This window comes from Castor canadensis, chromosome 3 (assembly GCF_047511655.1).
Source record: "Castor canadensis chromosome 3, mCasCan1.hap1v2, whole genome shotgun sequence".
NCBI lineage: Eukaryota > Metazoa > Chordata > Mammalia > Rodentia > Castoridae > Castor > Castor canadensis.
Genome location: NC_133388.1, coordinates 136,279,581 through 136,300,956, shown reverse-complemented (window position 1 = coordinate 136,300,956; position 21,376 = coordinate 136,279,581). Strand labels below are relative to the sequence as shown.

Sequence of the window (21,376 nt, the reverse complement as noted above, 5' to 3'; positions counted from 1 at the left end):
AGAAGATGCACTCTTCCATCACAATTTATTACTTCCTTTATGAAGCACTTCCCTTTCCTGGTTGTTCTAAATTTTTACTAGCTATACCAGCGTTCCAAAAAGTTGACTTGAACCATTTTTGTCAGCTTAATGTTTTTTTTCAGTGGACCAGATGCCCTGTGCTGCCATTTTTGGTGACATCACTCTACATCTTAGAAACAGAGGACAGGTTAGTGGTTGCCTAGGGGTTGGAGGAAGGATGTGGGAAGGAAGAGAGTATGGCTTTATAAAAGAGCAGCTGTGTGGATTCTTATGGTATCAGAGCTGTTCAAGAGCTTGCCTCTGGAAGGTAGACAGACACGAATGATATAATCAATTGTTCACAATTAATACAGAGTACAAAACTGGGGAAATCTGAATAAAATGGATTATACCAATACCAATTTCTTGGTGGTGACATGCTGCAGTTTTACAAAGTATTAATAGGGTGGAAACTGGGTCAAGTGTGCAAGGGATGTGAATTTACAGTTAACAATAAAAACCAAAAAAAAAAGTAATTTAGACTGGAAATATTTTAAGAACATACTGTTCAATTTATTATGATTTTCATTTCATGCATCCAGAAGTTACATAAAAGTTACATTTAACCAAACCTAAAATAGGCTAGGCACCGGTGGCTCAAATTTGTAATCCTAGATGTGTGGAAGGTTGAGACTGGGAGGATTTCAGCTTGAGGTCAGCCTGGGCAAACAGTTCACAAGACTCCAACTCCAAAATAACCAGAGCAATCTGGACTGGCAGATTTGGCTTAAATGGTAGAGTACCTGCTTTGCAAGTATGAAGCTGAGTTCAAAGCCCAATTCTACCAAAAAAACAAAACCCTCTAAAATAGCTTTTAATAAGTAAAATACATTTCTAATAAAGCACCATACTATGATTGATAGTACCTTTATTAAAGAAGTATATGAAATAATAGAGCATCTTACAATTAATAGCAACTTAGGTTTGATGATTTATTGTACATATTCAGAATGAAGAGGTTGACTTACAAGTCTATTTTGACTCAAGATGCCAAATTTGGAACTAATCATCAGTGTTTTTGATAAATACTACCTACCACTTGAGCTGTTCCACCAGCCCTAGGAATACTACACTTTGAGGTCAGCACCGGCAAAGTTAGCAAGACCCCGTATCAACAAATAAGCAGGGTATGGTGGAGGACAAATGTAAATCTCAGGCATAGGTAGGAGGACTGTGGCCAAAGCCAGCTTGTGCAGAAAGCACAAGACCATGTCTGAAAAACAACTAAAGCAAAAAGGGCTGGAGGCATGGCTCAAATGGAAAAGCGCTTACCTAACAAGTGCAAGGTCCTGAGTTCAAATCCCAGAAAACCATCTTCAAAAAATAAAAAAAATTAAAAAAAGCTTAATAGGAAATTAAAGAGATTGTAAAATACTACCGTGACTTTTTACGTAACTACTTCAATATTCTCTATGTACAGAACATAAACTCAGAAAGCTAAACAATTCTATTGGTCTTTGATTAAATCTTCCGAAGAATAAATTATTGGTGAGAACTCAGTGTCTAGGAAGTGCTATCCGACCCTAATAATGCATAGTTATAATAGGCATCAAGGTGATGGTTAATACAAATTTAAGCATTTATAAAACATGCCCAATACTGAGACATTACATCAAAAGTACAGAAAACCGAGTATCAGGTTTAAAGAAGCTTTATTAAAGTTTTCTTGCTAATCGTATAAATTTTAAGTTTTTAATACTTTTTTCCTTTATATGAAACTGCTGAGAAGAAAACTTAAATATGTTAAAACTCATAGATTACTTTATACATTTATCATTCTATTAACAAACAACTTAGAATTAAGTAGTACATCTAGTTCATAAATGAAGTCATTATGTCAAAGGACTGTCATTATCCAGTTATTTAGATAATTCATTTTTATGTGGTGTGTTATGAGGTTGAGGTTAACCTGCAGACACAGAATAAGAAAACAGAAATACTTTCTTAGAAATACTTTCTCTCTCATCATATTTTATTAGAATAGGATATGGCAGGTTTCAACTATTTACATTTTTAAAATAAAGATTCTTGAAGAATAGAATAATGGCATATAATTTCACTTTATGGCACAAATCCTCATTAATTAAACTGTCACAGAAAAAATAATGCTTTAAACAAAAAATATAAGGAACATCAACGACCAGCAAGTCTCAAAATGTAGTGACCAAAGTACTTAATGATCCTCTTAGGAAGTGCGCACAAATGCATTTAGTCTTCACTGTCTGAGCAAATCAGTTTCAGTTTTTTCATAGTTCTCCACCTGTCTTTTAACATGACACTGGTTCGGTTATTGAATTTATAATGGAACAGTATTTTAGTCCAATTTCCTTCTCCATATTTCCTAACACCAGACTTCAGATTCTTGTCTTCTTCCCAAAGCCACGCCTGTTGATTAAAAAAGTAGAACAGTTACTCACAGGAACAATTCTCTAAAAAGAATGTACCTATTATAAATACAATCTTTTTTTTTGCAGTACTAAGGTTTGAACTCAGGATCTACACCTTGAGCCACTCCACCAGCCCTGTTCTGTGATAGGTTTTTTCGAGATAGGGTCTCGTGAACTATTTGCCTCAGGCTGGCTTCAAATGGAGATCCTCCTGATCTCTGCCTCCTGAATAGCTAGGATCACAGGTGTGAGCCACCAGCACCTGGTTATAAATGCAACTTTTTAAAAATGAAAACGATGTTTAGCCTCTTAAAGATAAATTTTTCTATATAGTTTTTAGTAAGACCATATCTTTATCATTACATTTTAAGGATAATTATTATTACTGCTCAAAAATACAACCACTATAAATTTAAAATACACAATTTATGATGGGAAAGATGAATAAATTTCAGAATTTAATACAATACACAGAAAAGTACTGACATTTGCATTTGGCATGTTACAGCAGAGAACCAACTTAGTGATTACTCACTATGCCTCATCTTCAAGAAATGCCCCAGCAAGACTTCCATATTTTAAAAGAAAATCTATTTTATCCCCTCATGCTCATTTGCATGGCTACTATAAAAATACCCCAAAACAAAAGTGTTTGAGGAGAAAGTGAAACCCATGTTATGAAAAACAGTGTAACAGTTCCTCAAAAACGGAATTACCATGATCCAGCAATTCTACTTTTGGGTATATACTCAGAAAGGGGCTCAAAGAAATATTATATACTAATGTTCAGAGACATTACTCCCAACAGTAAAATGTAGAAATAACTCAAGTGTCCTCAGTGGGGGATTAAAGAGCAATATGTGGCATACAGATAAAATGGATTATTATTCATTCTTTAAAAAAGAAGAAAAGTCTGACACAATGAGGACACTGTGCTAGGCGAAACAATGTTGATACCTAAAGACAAGCACTCTGATTCTACCAGGCATGGAGGAAAGGGAGGCAATATAGTTATTACTTAATGGGTCCAGAGTTTGTTCTGCAAGATGAAGAGTTCTTTGGATAGTTGATAGGACAATATGAATGTGTTAAATGCAACAGAACAGAACAGTTTTTGTAAGCGTATTTTGCTACAACTAAAGAAAAAAACTTATCAGGCACAGGTGGATCAGCTTGTAATCCTAATACCTGTGAGGCCAGTGCAGGCAAATAGTTCATGAGACCTCATCTCCAACCAGAGCAAAATGGACTGGAGTTGTGGCTCAAGTGGTAGAGCACCTGCTTTGCAAGTGTGAAGCCCTGGGTTCAAACCCCAGTCCCACAAAAAAAAAAAAAAAAAGAGAAAGAAATCAGATTCAGTTGTTGATGTATTAGAATACACTCAAGGCAGCCTGAAGAAGACAAACATGCAGTGAAAACTATCACCACCACTAAACACTAACCACGGCCAAATCCCTTGTAAAAGCTGTATGTGAGCTGCCATAAGTGGGACTCTGCTTTTGCTCTTTGTCTGCAATGAACCCAAGATACGGTGCTTTTTCTCTCAAGAAACAACTAATTTCTCCATTTGAATTCTATGCTGGTTCCTAGATGCAGGAAGTTTTACCAGTGTTTGTCAGTGGATAAGCAGGGATCAGTAACTAGCCAAAATCTAGCCCAAGGCTATGTTTCTATAGCCTGAGAGCTGAGAGTCATTACTTTTTTCATTTTTAAAGTCATTTAACAGTCCTGGAGTGTATCTCTTAGCTCAGTGGTAGACCACTTGCCTAGCACGCATGGGGCCCAGGCTTCGATCCCAAGCACCACAACAAAGAAAAATTTTCTCATTTCATCATGTTGTACTTGATTTCACTCATAATGAAACACAGTTAAAAAAGCATTTAAGATGATACACTTTTCAGGACATTAAGTAAAACCCACGTGCTTTGTTCTACTATTATCCTTTGGTTTTCTTTTGAAAAATTGAAAATTAGATAAAAAGGCATAATCACCCTAGCCATGTTGGCCTAAAAAGATATGTAGCATAGAACAAATTAAAATGCTACTATAATCTTTTACTTCCTAAGGTTAGCTTACACATTACTAAACATTACACATAGCTAAACATTACATATTATGCATAATGACTCTGAAGAAAAAATGCTTTCTGGTACCTTCAAAATAATAACATTTATGATAAAAGAGAATAAATATTGTTTTAGTAGTTCCCACTGCTCACATTTTTGAAGGCATTAACATTTCTTTCTGAATGGAAGAAATTTGTAAAAGGAAGACTCTTCAAATTGTGATGAGGTGGGAAGAAGTTTTTGTTTAACAGAGATGCAGTAAGAAAAAAAAAACTGTCCAATTAGGCATGGACTACTACAGTTTTTTTTTAAAGCACTGAAAACATCAATACAAACTAAAAGTAAGTCTTTTAGCCATCTTCTGAAACAAGTTACCCATCAAAACATCAACAATGGACAGCTGAAAAACAGAATCCAGAGGACTCTTTTCTGGCACTGATTTCAGTGACAGATGCTATCACATACATAATCCACAGATTACATGGCTGATATCATATGCTTTGTTTAGAATATAGAAAAAAAGATAAAAGTTGGGTGCCAGTGGATCTTGCCTCTAATTCCAGCTACTCAGGAGGCAGAGATCAGGAGGATTGCAGTTAGAAGCTAGCCTGGGCAAAGAGTTCACAAGATACTATCTTGAAAATACTGAACACAAAAAAAAGGGCTGTTGGAGTCGCTCAACGTAGAGCACCTGCCTAGCATGTGTGAGGCCCCGAGTTGGAACCCCAGTATCACCAAAAAAAAAAAGGAAAAAGAAAAAGTGTTTTTACAGGATATTAAGGGAAAGCTCAATCATATATATGAGGTTTCCAGTTTCTAGAACTCGACAACAATAGAAAATACTCAAACACCTGAAGACTGAGTAACATGTTGCTCCTTGATCAGTGGGTCACAGAAGAAACAAGGGAGGAAATCAAAAAGATCCTAGAAATCAATGAAAATGAAAGCACAACCTATCAGAACCTATGGGACACAGCAAAGGCAATACTAAGGGGAACATTATATATATGAATACATATATTAAAAAACACAGCAGGCTCTTAAATAAATGATCTACTGTTTCATCTCAAACACCTACAAAAATAAGAACATGCTAAACCCAAAACTAGCAGAAGGAGAGAAATAAATTGGGCCAAAACCAACAAAACAGAGAAAAAAATTGGGCCAAACCCAACAAAACAGAGACCAAAAAAACCAAAAAACCCCCACAAAGGATCAACAAAACAAAAAGCTGGTTCTTTGAAATGATAAAAAAGATTGATAAACCCATAGCAAATCTCACTAAAATGAAGAGGGTAAAGTCCCAAATTAATAAAATTAGAAATACAAAATAGGAGATTACAACAAACACCAAGGAAATTCAGGGAATCATTACAGATTACTTTGAAAACCTATATTCAAATTGAGTTGGAAAATCTAGAAGAAATGGACAAATTTCTAGACACATACGACCATCCAAAATTAAACCAAACAAATTTTTAACCAAAATAGATATTTAACAAGCAAGGAAATTGAAGCAGCAATGAAGAGTCTCCCAAAAAATAAAAGTCCAGGACCTGATGGATTCACTGCTGAATTCTACCAGACCATTAAAGAAGAATAAATATCAATACTCTTCAAATTTTTCCATAGATAGAAAGGGAAGGAACACTGCTAAACTCATTCTATGAAACTAGTATTATATTCCTCCCCAAATCAGACAAGGACACAAGAAAAAAAAAAGAATTATAGGCCAATCTCTTTAATGAACTTAGATACAAAAATTCTAAAAAAAAAAAAATACTTGCAAACTGCATTCAACAGCATATCAAAATATCATACATATCAAAAAGATCATACACCAGGATCAAGTTGGTTTCATCCCAGTGATTCAGATGGTTCAACATATGCAAATCACTAAATGTAATACAGCATATTAACAGAAGCAAAGACAAAAACCACATGTTCATCTCAATAGAGATACAAAAAGCCTTCAACAAAATTCAACACCATTTCATGATAAAGGTTCTGATGAAACTAGGAATAGAAGGACTGTACCTTAACATAGTAAAGGCTATATATGACAAGCCAACATCACACCAAATGGGGAAAAACTGAAACCATTTCCTCTGAAGTCAGGAAGGAGACAAGATTGTCTACTCTATCCATTCTTATTTAACATAGTCTTAGAATTCCTAACTAGAGCAATAAAACAGGAAGAAGAAATAAAAGGAATTCAAATAGGAAAGAAGTCAAACTATCCCTATTTGCAGATGACACGATTTTATACCTAAAAGACCCAAAAGACCACCAAAAAACTCCTAGACATCATAAACACCTTCAGCACAATAGCAGGATACAAAATCAATTTACAAAAATCAGTAGCCTTTCTATATACCAACAATGAATGGAGAAAAAAATATAGGAAAACAATTCTATTTACAATAGCCTCAGCCATGCACCAGTGGCTCACACCTGTAATTCTAGACACTCAGGAGGCAGAAATGAGGAGAATCGTGGTTTGAAGCCAGCTGGGGCAAATAGGTTTTCAAGACCCTAACTCGAAAAAAAAATCCATCACAAAAAAAAGGCTGGCAGAGTGGCTCAAGCAGTAGAACGTCTGCCAGTGTGAGGTCCTGAATACAAATCTCAGTGCTGCAAAACAAACAAACAAACAAAAATAGCCTCAAAAAAACAAGCAAAATACCTAGGAATAAATATAATATAGGAAGTGAGACTTCTACACTGAAAATTAAACCACCTAAGAAAGAAATCGAAGAAGACTATAGAAAATGGAAAGATCTTCCATGCTTATGGATTAGCAGAATCAATATTGTGATAATGGCTATATTACCAAAAGCAATCTACATGTTCAGTGCAATCCCTATCAAAATTCCAGTGATATTCATAATAGAGATTGAAAAGTCAACCCTAAAGTTCATTTAGAAGCCCAAAGACTGCGATTAGCCAAGGCAATACTGAGCAAGGATGGAGGAGTCACAATACCCGACTTCAACCTATACTATAGTGTCACAGTAATAAAAACAGAATGGTACTAGTACAAAAACAGACACGAAGACCAGTGGAACAAAACAGAAGACCCTGATATGAATTCATGCAGTTACACTTACTTGAGTGAGTTACACTCACTTTACATCACATCTAAAACATGTGATGGAAAAAAAGACAGCCTCTTTAACAAATATTGTTGGGAAAACTGGATATCTTTATGCAGAAAACTGAAACTAGATCCATGTCTTTCATCTTGTACCAGTGTCAAGTCAAAGTGGATTAAGGACCTTAATAGAAGACCTGAAACTTTGAAGCTAGTGCAGGAAAGGCAGAAAATACACTGGAACTAATAGGCATAGGCAATGACTTCCTAAATAGAATTCAAATGGCTTAGCAACTAAGAAAAAGGACTGACAAATGGGACATTATGAAGCTAAAAAGCTTCTTTACAGCAAAAGAAATGGTCACCAGGTTGAAGAGGCAGCCCAGAGAATGAAAGAAAATCATTTACTAGCTACATATCTGACAAGGGATTAATAACCAGAATATATAGGAGCTGAAAAAAAAATAAACTCCCCAAAACTCAATGACCCAATAAAGAAATAGGCAAATGAATTGAACAGAGGTTTTTTGAAGGAAGAAGTCCAAATGGCTAAAAAATACATGAAAAAAATGCTCACCATCCCTGGCCATAAAGGAAATGCAAATCAAAACCACGTTAAGATTCCACTTCACTCCTGTTAGAATGACTATCATCAAGAACGCAAACAACAAATGTTGGCAAGGATGTGGGGAAAAAGGAACCCTCATACACTGCTGGTGGGAATGTAAATCAGTACAACCACTATGGAAAATATGGAGGCTTCTCAAGTAAAATAGGCTGGGTGTTGGTGGCTCATGTCTGTAGGCCTACCTACTCAGGAGAGAGATCAGAAGACTGTGGTTCGAAGTCGGTCCCGGGCTAATAAATAGTTCGTGAGAACCCTATCTGGAAAAAAACCTGCCCAAATATCTTAGTTTCTTTTACTTTGGTATAGACTATCCAAGTATCGACAAAAAAGCACAAGCACACTAAAAGGCAAAAAAACACTCTAAAGAGACAAACTGTGCATCAGAACCATACTCATGGCAGATATGACAGAAATAGACTTGAAGTTTAAAATGGCTATGATTAATATGCCAAATGCTCTAATGGAAAAAGTTGGTAACAGAAGAACAGAAGGGTGAATGTAAGCAGAGAGATGGAAAAATCTAAGAAGAAATCAAAGAGAAATGCTAGAAGTCAGCAACACAGTAACAGAAATGAACAATGCCTTTTCAGAATTTACCAGTAGACTGGACATGGCTGAGGAATCAGAGAGCTTGAAAATAAGTTAATTGAAAAAAATGAAAACAGGGAAAAATATCCAAGAACTCTGGAGAAATTAAAAAATATGTAACACATGTGTAATGGTAACACCAAAAGAAGAGAGAATGGAAAACAGATTTGAAGTAAAAATGGCTGACAATTTTCAAATAATGACAGACAACAAACTGCAGATCCACAAAGTTCAGAACAAGTAGGATAAACAGCAAAAAAAAAAAGAAAAAAAATCTACATTTATTCATATCATATTCAAAGCAAATAATTTAAGAACAAAAATTACACGTGATGGCCTAAGTCTGGTATTTCTCCCTTCTGTGGAAATTTATTCAAAAGCAACAAGAAACAAAAAAAAATCTCAAACTCTGAAAAAAATAGGGGACATCTACAACCTGGACCATAATATAGATGGAAGAGGTACAGTGTGCACTGAAACAGGGTATGTGTGGAAGGAAGGCACAGTCACTTTGCCTTCAGATCTCAGAAAGCCTAAGGTATACACTTTCCAAAGTAAGGAAACACACCCAGGTACACATCCTAAATCCCTGTTCTGCAACCGCAGGCGCCCCCCTCAACCTATGTCACCCCAAAAGGTAGAGACAACACATGTGTAAGACAGAAAGCACTCGGCATGCACAAGGCCCTGAGTTTGAGCCCAACACTGAAAGAAAAGAGGAAATCACAGACAGTATGTGCAGGAATCAATAGCAGGAGCTGCGTGTTATGTTCACTAGGGTAGGAATAAAGGCCAAAATAACCTTCAGTCACAGAAAATAGCCCGAGGCATGCAGTGTGCAACTTGAGGCTAGCTGTCATGCCTTATTACAAACCATTTGCAAATGTTGTCAAGAAAAAAACCCCACATTATTTACAGTTAAGAAAAGTTCCAGACACAACACAAAAACAAGGACTAAATTCAGATACTGGACAGATAGCACAGGAGTACACTCACTGAATGAGGGAACAAATTAAGCTCTAAAATTGAACAGCCTTAATAATAGTTTTCTGATCAAATGCAGAAGAATCTTATTTAAATTGGACCTACAAAGACTTGAACATAAAAGCTTATAATGTGGATATAAGCCTCACCTTGCATGCAAAAATATCTGACTTTATTTTTATAACTTTAATGTTATAAGTATTATTAAACATAACAATAACAAAAAAAGAAAAACACCTGTTTTTTCCTAGGTCGCTGTTTTTCATGAGTTTCTGGTTGATTTTCTGAAACATATAATCTCTTGCTTACAGTGTCTCTTTGGTTTTTGTTTTTCTTTTTTCCACCTAAAAACAGAAACATGGTCATCAAATATTGTTTCATGCTAAAGGAAAATAAAGAATTATACTTTCAAAGGTTATCATGATGTTCCTAGTTATTTTTAGCTATTCTAAGGAAAAGAACTCTGTGTTTAATTTGTTCCTTCAAATCTGTTAGCAGCACAATACAATTCGAGGATCAGAGTTGCAAATCAGAAGGAAAGTATTTTCAGTCTTGATTCTTGTATGCCTTTAAACAAATCATCTCACCTCCCTAACCAGTTTTTTCATCATCTGTTTAAAAAATGGAAACATACTAATCATAGGATCACTGAAGTTTCCTTATGATAGTGTTAAATATAAGAAGTGTAACACTTTCCTCTTTCCTTCTTTCTTACTCATAGTCAATTTAGTGAGACAACAAAATAATGTCTACACAATGGAAAAGAAACAACTGTAATTATTGAAATATAATTGTTTTAGATAGAAAATATAAAAGAATCTAAGAATATACAAAAGGGGCTAGCAAGATGTTTGGATATATGATTAATATATAAAAAGCTGGACATGGTGGCATGCACCTGTAATCCTAGCAATCAGGAGTCTGAGGCAGGAGATCAGGTCAGAAGCCAGACTAGGCTATATAGCAAGTCACTGTCTAAAACAAACAAATAGTATTTTGATATACTAATAGCAAATGCCTAAAATATTGAAATAAAACCATTGAAAGACTATTTACATCAGCAACAATAGGAACATTCTAAGGAATAATTTGCAAAGTGATGCAAGATTTGTATGTAGTAAACTGAAAATTTTCACTACATATATATAAACATGTTAAAGAAATATACTTTGTTTATGTACAGGAAGCCTAATTATCAGTTCTCATTCAAATGATTAGTTATTACAACATAATTTCAAAGAAAAATTACAGCGGAGTTCTTTGTATAACTTAGTAAGATTCTTCTAAAATTACATGTGTTGGGAGAGGTAGCCTACCATAGGCCCGAAGCACCCCTGCAGTCCTTGAATAAACAAGGCTTATTCATCTCCTGATACTGTGTGGATAGCTAGTAAGGTAGGCAACTCAGTAGGTCAAGGAAACCACAGCATGGCCAAGCACCTGCTCTTTCCTGGTTAGCACTGGTTTGTTTGCTATTTGCTACAATGTTCTGGGGCTTGCTTAAAAAGTGCTAGGCCCCTGGTTCTGAGTTCCTTGAGGAAATAAAACTTGCTATGTTCATAGCATCCCTCTAGGTCCACTGCACTGCCCATGTGACTTGGAGTAGAGGAACCAGTACAACTACACTAATGCCATCTCACTCTACCTCGTAAGTCTTATTATCTTTGACATCCATGGAATGGTAGCAGGTTTACTGCTTATAACCTGTGGGTAGGTTTCCCCTCTTCCTGCCCCACGCCCCCAACAATAGGGAAGAGCAAAACACTAAGAACAGCAAGATTCTCTTGAGGAATAGTAAGACTGTGTTACCACATATTTATCTACAAGCTACAGTAATCGAGACAATACGGTATTGCAGGAATGGACCAATGTATATTGGTTAGGCTCTCATTAGAAAAAATGGAGACCAAATTGTCTATGAACAGAAATTTTAATACTGAAAGAATTATTTAATAGGTATTAGAAGATTAAAAGAAAGCAAAAAGGAAACAAACATATATAAACACATTAATAGAAAATTCAAAATTACAGTTGGAGATTTTAACACTTCTCTCTCAATAAGCCTTAGAACATACAAGTAGGAAATGAGAAAGAATAAGGAACACCAGCACGGCATTATTAACAACTTAATGTTAAGTGACAGTTTAAAATACTCCACTCAATAATAGCAGAATACATATTCTTCTCAGGTGAATGTCCAGCAAAGAACAAGAAATCAGTAAAAATGATTCTATTCCTCAGCACGTGTGATTGTTGGCACCCAAAATTTGTTGTTGGAATAAAAAAAAAAAAAAGAAGAAAGGTTTAGCACAAACAAAACTAACTAATATCCTCTAATTAGGAAGAGAGAATGATACGTGGGTACTATTTTAGTAAACTGGACTCTTTTTTTTTTTTTTTTTGAGATTGAGTCTTGCTACCTAGCCCAGGCTGGCTTGGAACTAGAAATCATCCTGCCTCAGTCTACCAAATGCTAGGACTGTAAGTATGTGCCACCACACCTGGCAATAAGCTGAATTTTTTTTTTTTTTCTTGCAGTGCTGAAGATGGAGCTAAGGGCCTCATTCAAAATGTATATATTATTGACATCTACCAAAAAGTGAAGAAAATGCTAAAACTCACAAGACTTTCATGAATAGACCTACTCTCTGCCATGAGGTTAGGCATAGTCTTCGTAGTCTTCATTAGATATATAAAGTATCAACAAGTCTCTGTTTTATGTTCCAAGAAAATATTCACATTATTTTAGTTTGGAATTATAATTCCTAGCCATTTTGCAGTAACAGATGTAGAAAACCACCTGAGAATCTACCAATGGTAGGCAATTAACTGCACTGAGTTTCGGTTTTTTCATCTTTAAAATGAATGATAACTATATCTATGAATGTAAATGTTTTAGAGCTATAATTACAAATATTAGCTGACAGTGGCCATGCCATCAGCCATTAGTTATGAATAAATTCATTAAATAATATTTACTGCAAGCCTATTCACTATGTGACTGGCATCAATAAGTACCTTATGAGCATGGAGAAATTAACTTAATTTCACTTTATCTCTTATTTTTATTTTAGTCAGTAATACCCATGTTTGGATATTTTGAAGCAAGCAGAGTCCTGCCTGGTCCACAGCATACAAAGCTCCTTGTGGGAAGCAGCAGTTCCCAGGACACAAAGAAGGGAAGCGTCTGAAGTGAAGGCATCCCTAAAGTGAACAATGTTGCCTTGACGAGCTCAGCACTCAACCTGATACAGCGCTAACCTAAACAACTACAACAGACTCCAGCTAGGTTTTTTTCTGAGTTGTAGTAGGGATTTAACCTGGTGTCCTAAGTATGTCAGTGAATATCTGGCTACTGAACTACAACCCCAGTCCAGTGTAAGCGACTGCATCTCAACCCTGCCACTACCCACTCCTGCCTGAACACTGAGATAATACAACTGAAAGAATATAAGAGATTAAAACCTCTGATGCCCAAATCCCATAAAGAAACACAAAAATTAGGAAAAAAACCCCTAAAAAACCAAGGCAACACAACTCCTTCAAAGTCAACAATTCCAAATTAATGGGCTCTTAATGACAATGGAGTGGATGAAATTTCAAAGAATTTGAAAGAATGATTATAAGAATGATCAATAATATCAAAGGACAGGAAGAGACACCTGAATGAATTAAGAAATACTAATAAACAGCAGAATGAAGTAAGGAAATGATGCAGGATATTAAAGAGGAATTTAATAAAGATATAGAAGTCCTGAAAAAAAAATCTAACTGAAATTCTGGAAATGAAAGTCTCAAATCAAATTTGAAAACTCAGCTAAAAACTTTACCAATAGGACCAAGTAGAAGACAGAATATCAAGGCTGAATCATGGACATAAAAGAAATAGAGGCACAGAAAACATATTCAATAACATAATAGCAGAAAATTTCCCTAATCATTTCACCAATCTTCAATAGATGCAGAAAAGGACTTTGACAAAATCCAACATCACTTCATGATAAAAATTCCTGAAGAAACTAGGAATAAAAGATTCACACCTCAACATAATAAAGGATAGATATGACAGATCCATAGCCAACATTACACAAACTGGGGAAAAACTGACAGCATTTCCTTGAAAACCAGGATTGAAACAAGGGTGGTTCATTATCACCACTCTTGTTCAAAAGAGTGCTTGAATTCTTAACCTGAGCAATAAGGCAGCAGAAAGAAATAAAAGGGATATAAACGAGAAAGTTAGCTATCAGACTATCTCTTTTGCAGATGATATACTCCTATACTTAAAAGACTCCACTAGAAGACTCCTAGATCTGATATCCACTTTTAGCAAAATAGCAGGATTCAAAGTCAACATATAAAAAACAGTAGCTTTTCTATACACCAACAACAAACTCACTGAAAAAGAAGTTAGGAAAGCAATCCCATTCAAAATAGCCTTAAGGATGTGGGTCAATCTGGCTATGACATCTGTCACCCCATTGATCGCCAGCGTTGATTCGGCTGATCTGGCTGGTTAGGTGGGTGTCCCTTTCCTCCCTCATTGCTCCATGTGTGTCTCTCCATATGTGCACGTGGTTGAAGAGGACAATCACCCCTGATAGAGGAAGACTGTTCTTCAGTCAAGGGTATATGAGTAGCTCCCCTGCTAGAACCTCCAAACAAACTTTCAAAATAGCTTTGAAAGGGTTGTTGGAGGTGAGAGGGTGAATGGAGGAGATGAAGATGAGGGAATATAGTTAATAGCTTCATAAACAATATATGAAACAGAATAATGAAACCTCTGCAATTGTTATAGGTGGGGTGGGCAGGAGGTTCCTGGAAGTGGGGAGACGATGGGGGGCAATCTAATCAATGTACAATGTACGGCTATTTGGAATTAACACAATGAATCCTACCTGTAAAATGAATATATGCTAATAAAAATGAAAAGATTAGCCAAACAAAAAAAATCTGGGTGCCAGTGGTTCATGCCTATAATCCTAGCTACTCAGAGGCAGAGATTAGGAGAATTGTGGTTCAAAGTCAGCTTAGGCAAATAGTTCCTGAGACCCTATCTCGAAAATACCCAACACAAAATAGGGCTGGTGGAGTGGCTCAAGTGGTAGAGCACCTGCTGAGCAAGCATGAGGCCCTGAGTTCAAACCCTGGTATCACAAAAAAAAAAGAAGAGCCTAGGTATAAACTTAACCAAGGATGTTAAAGACCACTACAATGAAAACTACAAAGCAATGAAGAAAGAAACTGCAGAAGACTTTAGAAGATGGAAAAGCCCTCCCATGTTAAAATGGGCATACTATCAAAGGTAATACACAAATTCAATGCAAGCCCCATCAAAATTCCAAAGACATTCTTCACAGAAATAGAAAAAAGAATCCTAAAATTCATATGGAAAGCCAGGTGGTGGCTCACACCCACAATTCTAGCTACTTGGGAGGATGAGATTGGGAGGATCACTGTTCAAGGATAGCCCAGGTAAATAGTTCATGAGAACTCACCTCCAAAAGGTAACTAGACCAAAATGGACTGGAGGTGTGGCTCAAGAGGTAGAGCATATGCTTTGCAAGAGTGAAGTCCTGAGTCAAACCACCTCCCCCCCATAAAAAAGAACCCAAAACACCACCAGCACCACAAAAAGCTTCTGTACAACAAAAACAAAAGAAATAACAGTTACAAGAGACAGCCTACCTAAAGGGAGAAAAATCTTTGCCAGATACTAATTCACCAGAGGATTAATGACCAGAATATTTAGAGCTCAAAATTAAACACCAAAGGAAAAAATCTAATCAGTAACTGAGCACATGACATGAACTGAATACTTTTCAAATGAAAAAAATACAAATGGCCAATAAATGTATGAAAAAATGTTCAAGAATCCTAACCATCAGAGAAATGAAAATCAAAACTGCAAAGATACTGTTGATGATATGCATGAATGGAAATAACCTGATGAAACCCCTTCTGTGTACAATTTAATATAAGCTGATTAAAAAATAGAAAATAATTATGAACTGCTTTTATGAAGTGCTCCCTCTCTCTCCCTCCCTCCCTCCCTCCGTGCCTCTGATTGAACCAAGGGCCTGATACATGCTAAACAATTGCTCTACCACTGAGCTACATACATCCCCTGCCCTAAGAAACCTTTCCATTTTTCTTTTTTTTATACACGGTCCTTTGTTTTTAAAATCCAGCAATGTCTCATAAATTTTAAATGCAATCAGGGCATACAGATTCTAAATGAAATAATTCTTTATTACTCACAGATTCTATTTGTAAATGTACCTATTCATTAAAAATCTGTAAAACTCCAAAATCAACTCACATGGCATTTTTCAAGGCCATTGGTGGACATGCACAAGGCAGCAGAAGTTTGAGTCATTGATGTGCATATCCACAGCTGAGGTCAAACAAGGTAACACCTTATTGTTTTAGCCCTTATACTAGTTAAACAAGTGTCTTTTTATGATTTCACTGATAGAACTGAAGTGTTGTCTGTAGTGTTCTTCAGGACAAGATTGTAATAAACCTTATGAGGAAAATATGTGTGCTGCGTCAGTTTTACTCAGGCATGTGTTATAGTACTGTTAGCAGTGACTCAATGTTAATGATGAATGCAAAGTTTCCTTAAAAAGAAACACATAAAACAAGGTTACATATGGATCAATTGAGAAAAATGCTGTGACCAAAAGCTCAAAGGAATCTAACTGTATTTTCTGTAGAAGTAATGATGCAATATTCACTATTCAATGCTCTCAGACACTTTACAGATGCGTGTTTATGAATGAGATTCAATTTTTTTTAATGTCTCTAAAAGTAAGTATGTAAAGTTGCTGAACATAGTGTAGAAAAGCAGTAAAGATGGCGGCTAGAGGGAGGAATCAGAAAGCGTGCCTCCTACAGTGAAATGTTGGAGAAATGATGGAGACATACTTTGCAGGCAAGGCCACTGAGAAGAGGCAAAACTTTGACCCCTCCACACCTCCAGCCTGCACAGAGAATCTCCACTTCACATTAAACAGAGAAACGAGGAGGGCCCCTGGGCCGCCAGAGGCCTGTGCCCAGATGGCTTGGGAAGACGTGGACAAGGTGAGCTAAGTGGCACGCGGTACAACGGACAATCCTGGGCCAGATCAGCACAGCTAAGTGGCACGTGGTACAACAGACAATCCTGGGCCAGATCAGCACAGGCCCTGGACAGACCAATCCCCACCCAGGGAAAAAAGGAGAAACTGAGTAATAAGCAATAAGAACAATAAAGATACATAGCAAAGAGGGTGGGGCGCCCTGAGCTCCGAAGAGTGGGGGGAGGGGAATCCATCCCGGAACTATAAATAAACAAGCCGGGCCTGGCCAGAGAGGCTCTGGTGGGAGAAGGGGTGCGCACCCTGCAACCAGGAGCAGGAAAGCTTGTGAGAGTGGCGGAGGGAGGAAAACTCCACAGGAGTGGGGGGAAGACCCACTTCCCACATGAACTGTAAATAAACATGCAGGCCTGAGAAAGCGGATGCAGTGTCACCTCCCCCAGTGTGCTTGGAAAGGGGAAAGCTTGTAGCAGCAGCTCCTGCACAGGAGAACTCTGAGTAAACAAAGCCTGTGGGGCTAGGGGAGTGCCAAGTTCACCCCAGAGATCTGCATAAATAATGCCACCAGCAACAGCAGGCTGACAGCAGCAGGCAGGCAAGCCATAGCCGCAGATACCATTCTCAGAACTGTCTCCAGACTCTTTTTTTTTCTCTCCCTACCTTTGATGAGAAAACAACTGAACTACACCTGCATGCTGAAAAACTTACTGAAACTGTATTGCATTTGAACTTGGGACACTTTGTAGGCTTTTTTTTTTTTTTTGTGCAGTTTTGTTCTACTTTATGTCTCCCCTTTGATGATACAACTACAGAACAAAATCTGATGCACCATCTCCAGGATTGGAGGCTGAGGGACGAACATCAAAATTATTAAGACTGAAATTTCATTGCATTTGAACTTGGAGGTTTTTATTTTTTATTTTATATATATATATTTTTTTCTTTCATTTTTAAATTTTTATTCGTATCTTTACTCTTTTTATTTTTTATTTTCAATCCTCTCCCTGTCTCTCTTATGCCTTTTCAGCTTACAGTTGATTAGTATACTGTCTCTCCCTGTTTATATCTTTGAGCTTTTTTTGTTTCTTTGTTTTGTTTCTTTTCTACTTGATTGTTTTTCCCTTTTCCTTTAACTTTGTTGAATCCATCCCCTCTCTCACCCTTCCATTCTAAATATCACTAATGCTACTATTACAAGCCTGAAAATACTTAATTGCACAAAGTACAGGGACAATAACAATATCAAGGGCAATGATGGGAAGACAGAAAAAACAGGGAAACCAGTTTCCCCACAGCAAAAAATTAGTACAGGAACCAGAGGGAAATGAAGAAAACAGATACTCAGATCCAGACTCCAAAAAAATGAAGATAAACTATGCCAAAGAACCCAATGAAGCCCACAAGAATAATTTAAAAGAAGACATACTACAGGTACTCAATGAGAATTTCATAGAGATGATACTGGATATGGTCAACCAAAATGTACAGGAGACACTCAAGAAATTCCAAGATGACAAAAATAAAGAATTTGAAAAAGCAAAAGAAGAAATAAAGGAAACCATAGAAGCACTGTATAAACACCAAAGTGAAAGAGAGAACACGATTAATAAACAGATAAATGAACTCAGGACAAAAACAGACAACATTAAAGAGGAAACCACCCAGGATATGGAAAACCTCAGAAAGAAGAACGAAACAAAATTGCAAAACAAAACCGAAGGCCAATCCAGCAGAATAGAACGAACATAAGACAGAATCTCAGAACTCGAAGATGAAATGGTAATTAAAGGAAAAACTGAAGAACTATTAATTAAACAACTCAAGACCTGTGAAAAGAAAATACAAGAACTCACCGACTCCATCAAAAGACCAAACCTGAGAATCATGGGCATTGAAGAAGGAGAAGAGGTGCAAGCAAAGGGAATGTGTAATATATTTAACAAAATAATAACAGACAATTTACCAAATCTAGAGAAAGATATTCCTATACAGATGCAAGAGGCCTCCAGGACACCAAACAGACCAGATCAAAATAGAACTACCCACGACATATCATCATTAAAATAACAAGTACAGAAACTAGGGAAAGAATATTGAAGGCTGTAAGAGAGAAAAAACAAGTAACATACAAAGATAAACCCATCAAAATCACAGCAGACTTCTCAACAGAAACATTAAAAGCAAGAAGAGAGTGGGGTGAGATCTTCCGAGCACTGAATGAAAATAACTTCAATCCAAGGATACTCTACCCAGCAAAACTATCATTCAAAATAGATGGAGCAATAAAAGTCTTCCATGATAAGCAGAAACTAAAACAATATGTGACCACAAAGCCACCACTACAAAAGATTCTTCAAGGGATTCTGCACATAGAAAGTGAACCCCAACATAACCATGAAAGGATAGGCAGCACCAAACTATAGGAAAAGAAAAAGCAAGAAAGTAGAGAGTAACCTCAACTTAGGTACACACAATCAAACCTTCAAACAACTAAGACAACTAAATACAGGAATAACCACATACCTATCAGTACTAACACTTAATGTTAACGGACTTAATTCACCCATCAAAAGGCACCTTTTGACAAACTGGATTAAAAAGGAAGATCTAACAATTTGTTGCCTACTGGAGACCCATCTCACTGACAGAAATAAGCATAAGCTTAGGATGAAAGGCTGGAAGATTTACCAAGCCAATGGCCCCCGAAAACAGGCAGGAGTAGACTTCAAACCTACATTGATCAAATGAGATAAAGGAGGACATTCCATACTAATGAAAGGGGAAATAGACCAAAAGGAAATAACAATTATCAACCTATGTGCACCCAATGTCAACACACCCAGTTTCATCAAACATACCCTGAAGGACCTAAAAGCATATATTACCTCCAACTCAGTGGTCATGGGAGACTTTAACACCTCACTATCATCAATAGATAGGTCATCCAAACAAAAAATCAATAAAGAAATCCTAGATCTAAAACATACCATAGTTCAAATGGACCTAGTTGATGTCTATGGAACATTTCATCCAACTTCTACACAATACACATTCTTCTCAGCAGCCCAGGGAACCTTCTCCAAAATAGATCATATCCTAGGACACAAAGCAAGCCTCAGCAAATATAAGAAAATAGAAATTATACCGTGCATACTATCTGGTAATAATGCAATAAAACCAGAACTCAACAACAAAAGTAAAGACAAAAAACATGCAAACAGCTGGAAAGTAAATAACTCATTACTTAATGAACAATGGATCATTGATGAAATAAAAGAGGAAATTAAAAAGTTCCTGGAAGTCAATGAGAATGAAAACACAACCTACCAGAACCTATGGGACACAGCAAAGGCAGTCCTGAGAGGAAAGTTTATAGCCATGAGTGCATATATTAAAAAGACTGAAAGATCCCAAATCAATGACCTAATGATACATCTCAAACTCCTAGAAAAACAAGAACAAGCAAAGCCCAAAACAAATAGAAAGAGAGAAATAATAAAAATGAGAGCTGAAATCAATGAAATAGAAACCAAAAAAACCATACAAAGAATTAATGAAACAAAAAGTTGGTTCTTTGAAAAAATAAACAAGATCTACAGACCCCTGGCAAACCTGACTAAAATGAGGAGAAAAAACCCAAATTAGTAGAATCAGGAATGCAAAAGGGGAGATCACAACAAACACCATGGAAGTCCAGGAAATCATCAGAAACTACTTCGAGAACCTATATTCAAATAAATTTGAAAATCTTAAAAGAAATGGACTGATTTCTAGATACATATGATCATCCAAAACTGAACCAAGAGTAAATTAATCACCTGAATAGATCTGTAACACAAAGTGAAATTGAAGAGCAATCAAGAGTCTTCCCAAAAAGAAAAGTCCAGGACCTGATGGATTCTCTGCTGAATTCTATCAGACCTTTAAAGAAGAACTGATACCAACCCTCCTTAAACTGTTCCACAAAACAGAAAGGGAAGGAAAACTGCCAAACACATTTTATGAAGCCAGTGTTACACTTATACCAAAACCAGGCAAAGACACCTCCAAAAAGGAGAACTATAGGCCAATCTCCTTAATGAACACTGATACAAAATCCTCAACAAAATAATGGCAAACCGAATTCAACAACACATCAAAGAGATTATTCACCATGACCAAGTAGGCTTCATCCCAGGAATGCAGGGGTGGTTCAACATACAAAAATCAATAAAATGTAATAAACCACATTAACAGAAGCAAAGACAAAAACCACTTGATCATCTCAATAGATGCAGAAAAAGCCTTTGATAAGATCCAACACCATTTCATGATAAAAGCTCTAAGAAAACTAGGAATAGAAGGAAAGTACCTCAACATTATAAAAGCTATATATGACAAACCTACAGCCAGCATTATACTTAACAGAGAAAAACTGAAACCATTCCCTCTAAAATCAGGAACCAGACAAGGATGCCCACTATCTCCACTCCTATTCAACATAGTAC

The 21,376-nt window shown here is 36.5% G+C and overlaps 1 protein-coding gene across 10 annotated transcripts in view; it reads right to left on the bottom strand.

Moving 5' to 3' along the window:
* Nucleotides 1-549: 549 nt before the first annotated feature.
* The window catches only part of Terf1 (telomeric repeat binding factor 1), a 45,813-nt gene continuing 24,986 nt past the window's right edge, over nucleotides 550-21,376 (bottom strand). For 7 of the 10 annotated variants that reach the window (XM_074068704.1, XM_074068705.1, XM_074068706.1 and 4 more), the window contains 2 exons: nucleotides 10,045-10,151; nucleotides 550-2,445 (listed from right to left, as the gene is read on the bottom strand). In XM_074068704.1, the coding sequence (XP_073924805.1) occupies nucleotides 2,269-2,445; nucleotides 10,045-10,151 (284 nt within the window). In that variant the 3' untranslated portion in view covers nucleotides 550-2,268. The remainder of the gene's footprint in view (nucleotides 2,446-10,044; nucleotides 10,152-21,376) is intronic. The other 3 variants (XM_074068710.1, XM_074068713.1, XM_074068712.1) reach the window with 2 other exon arrangements.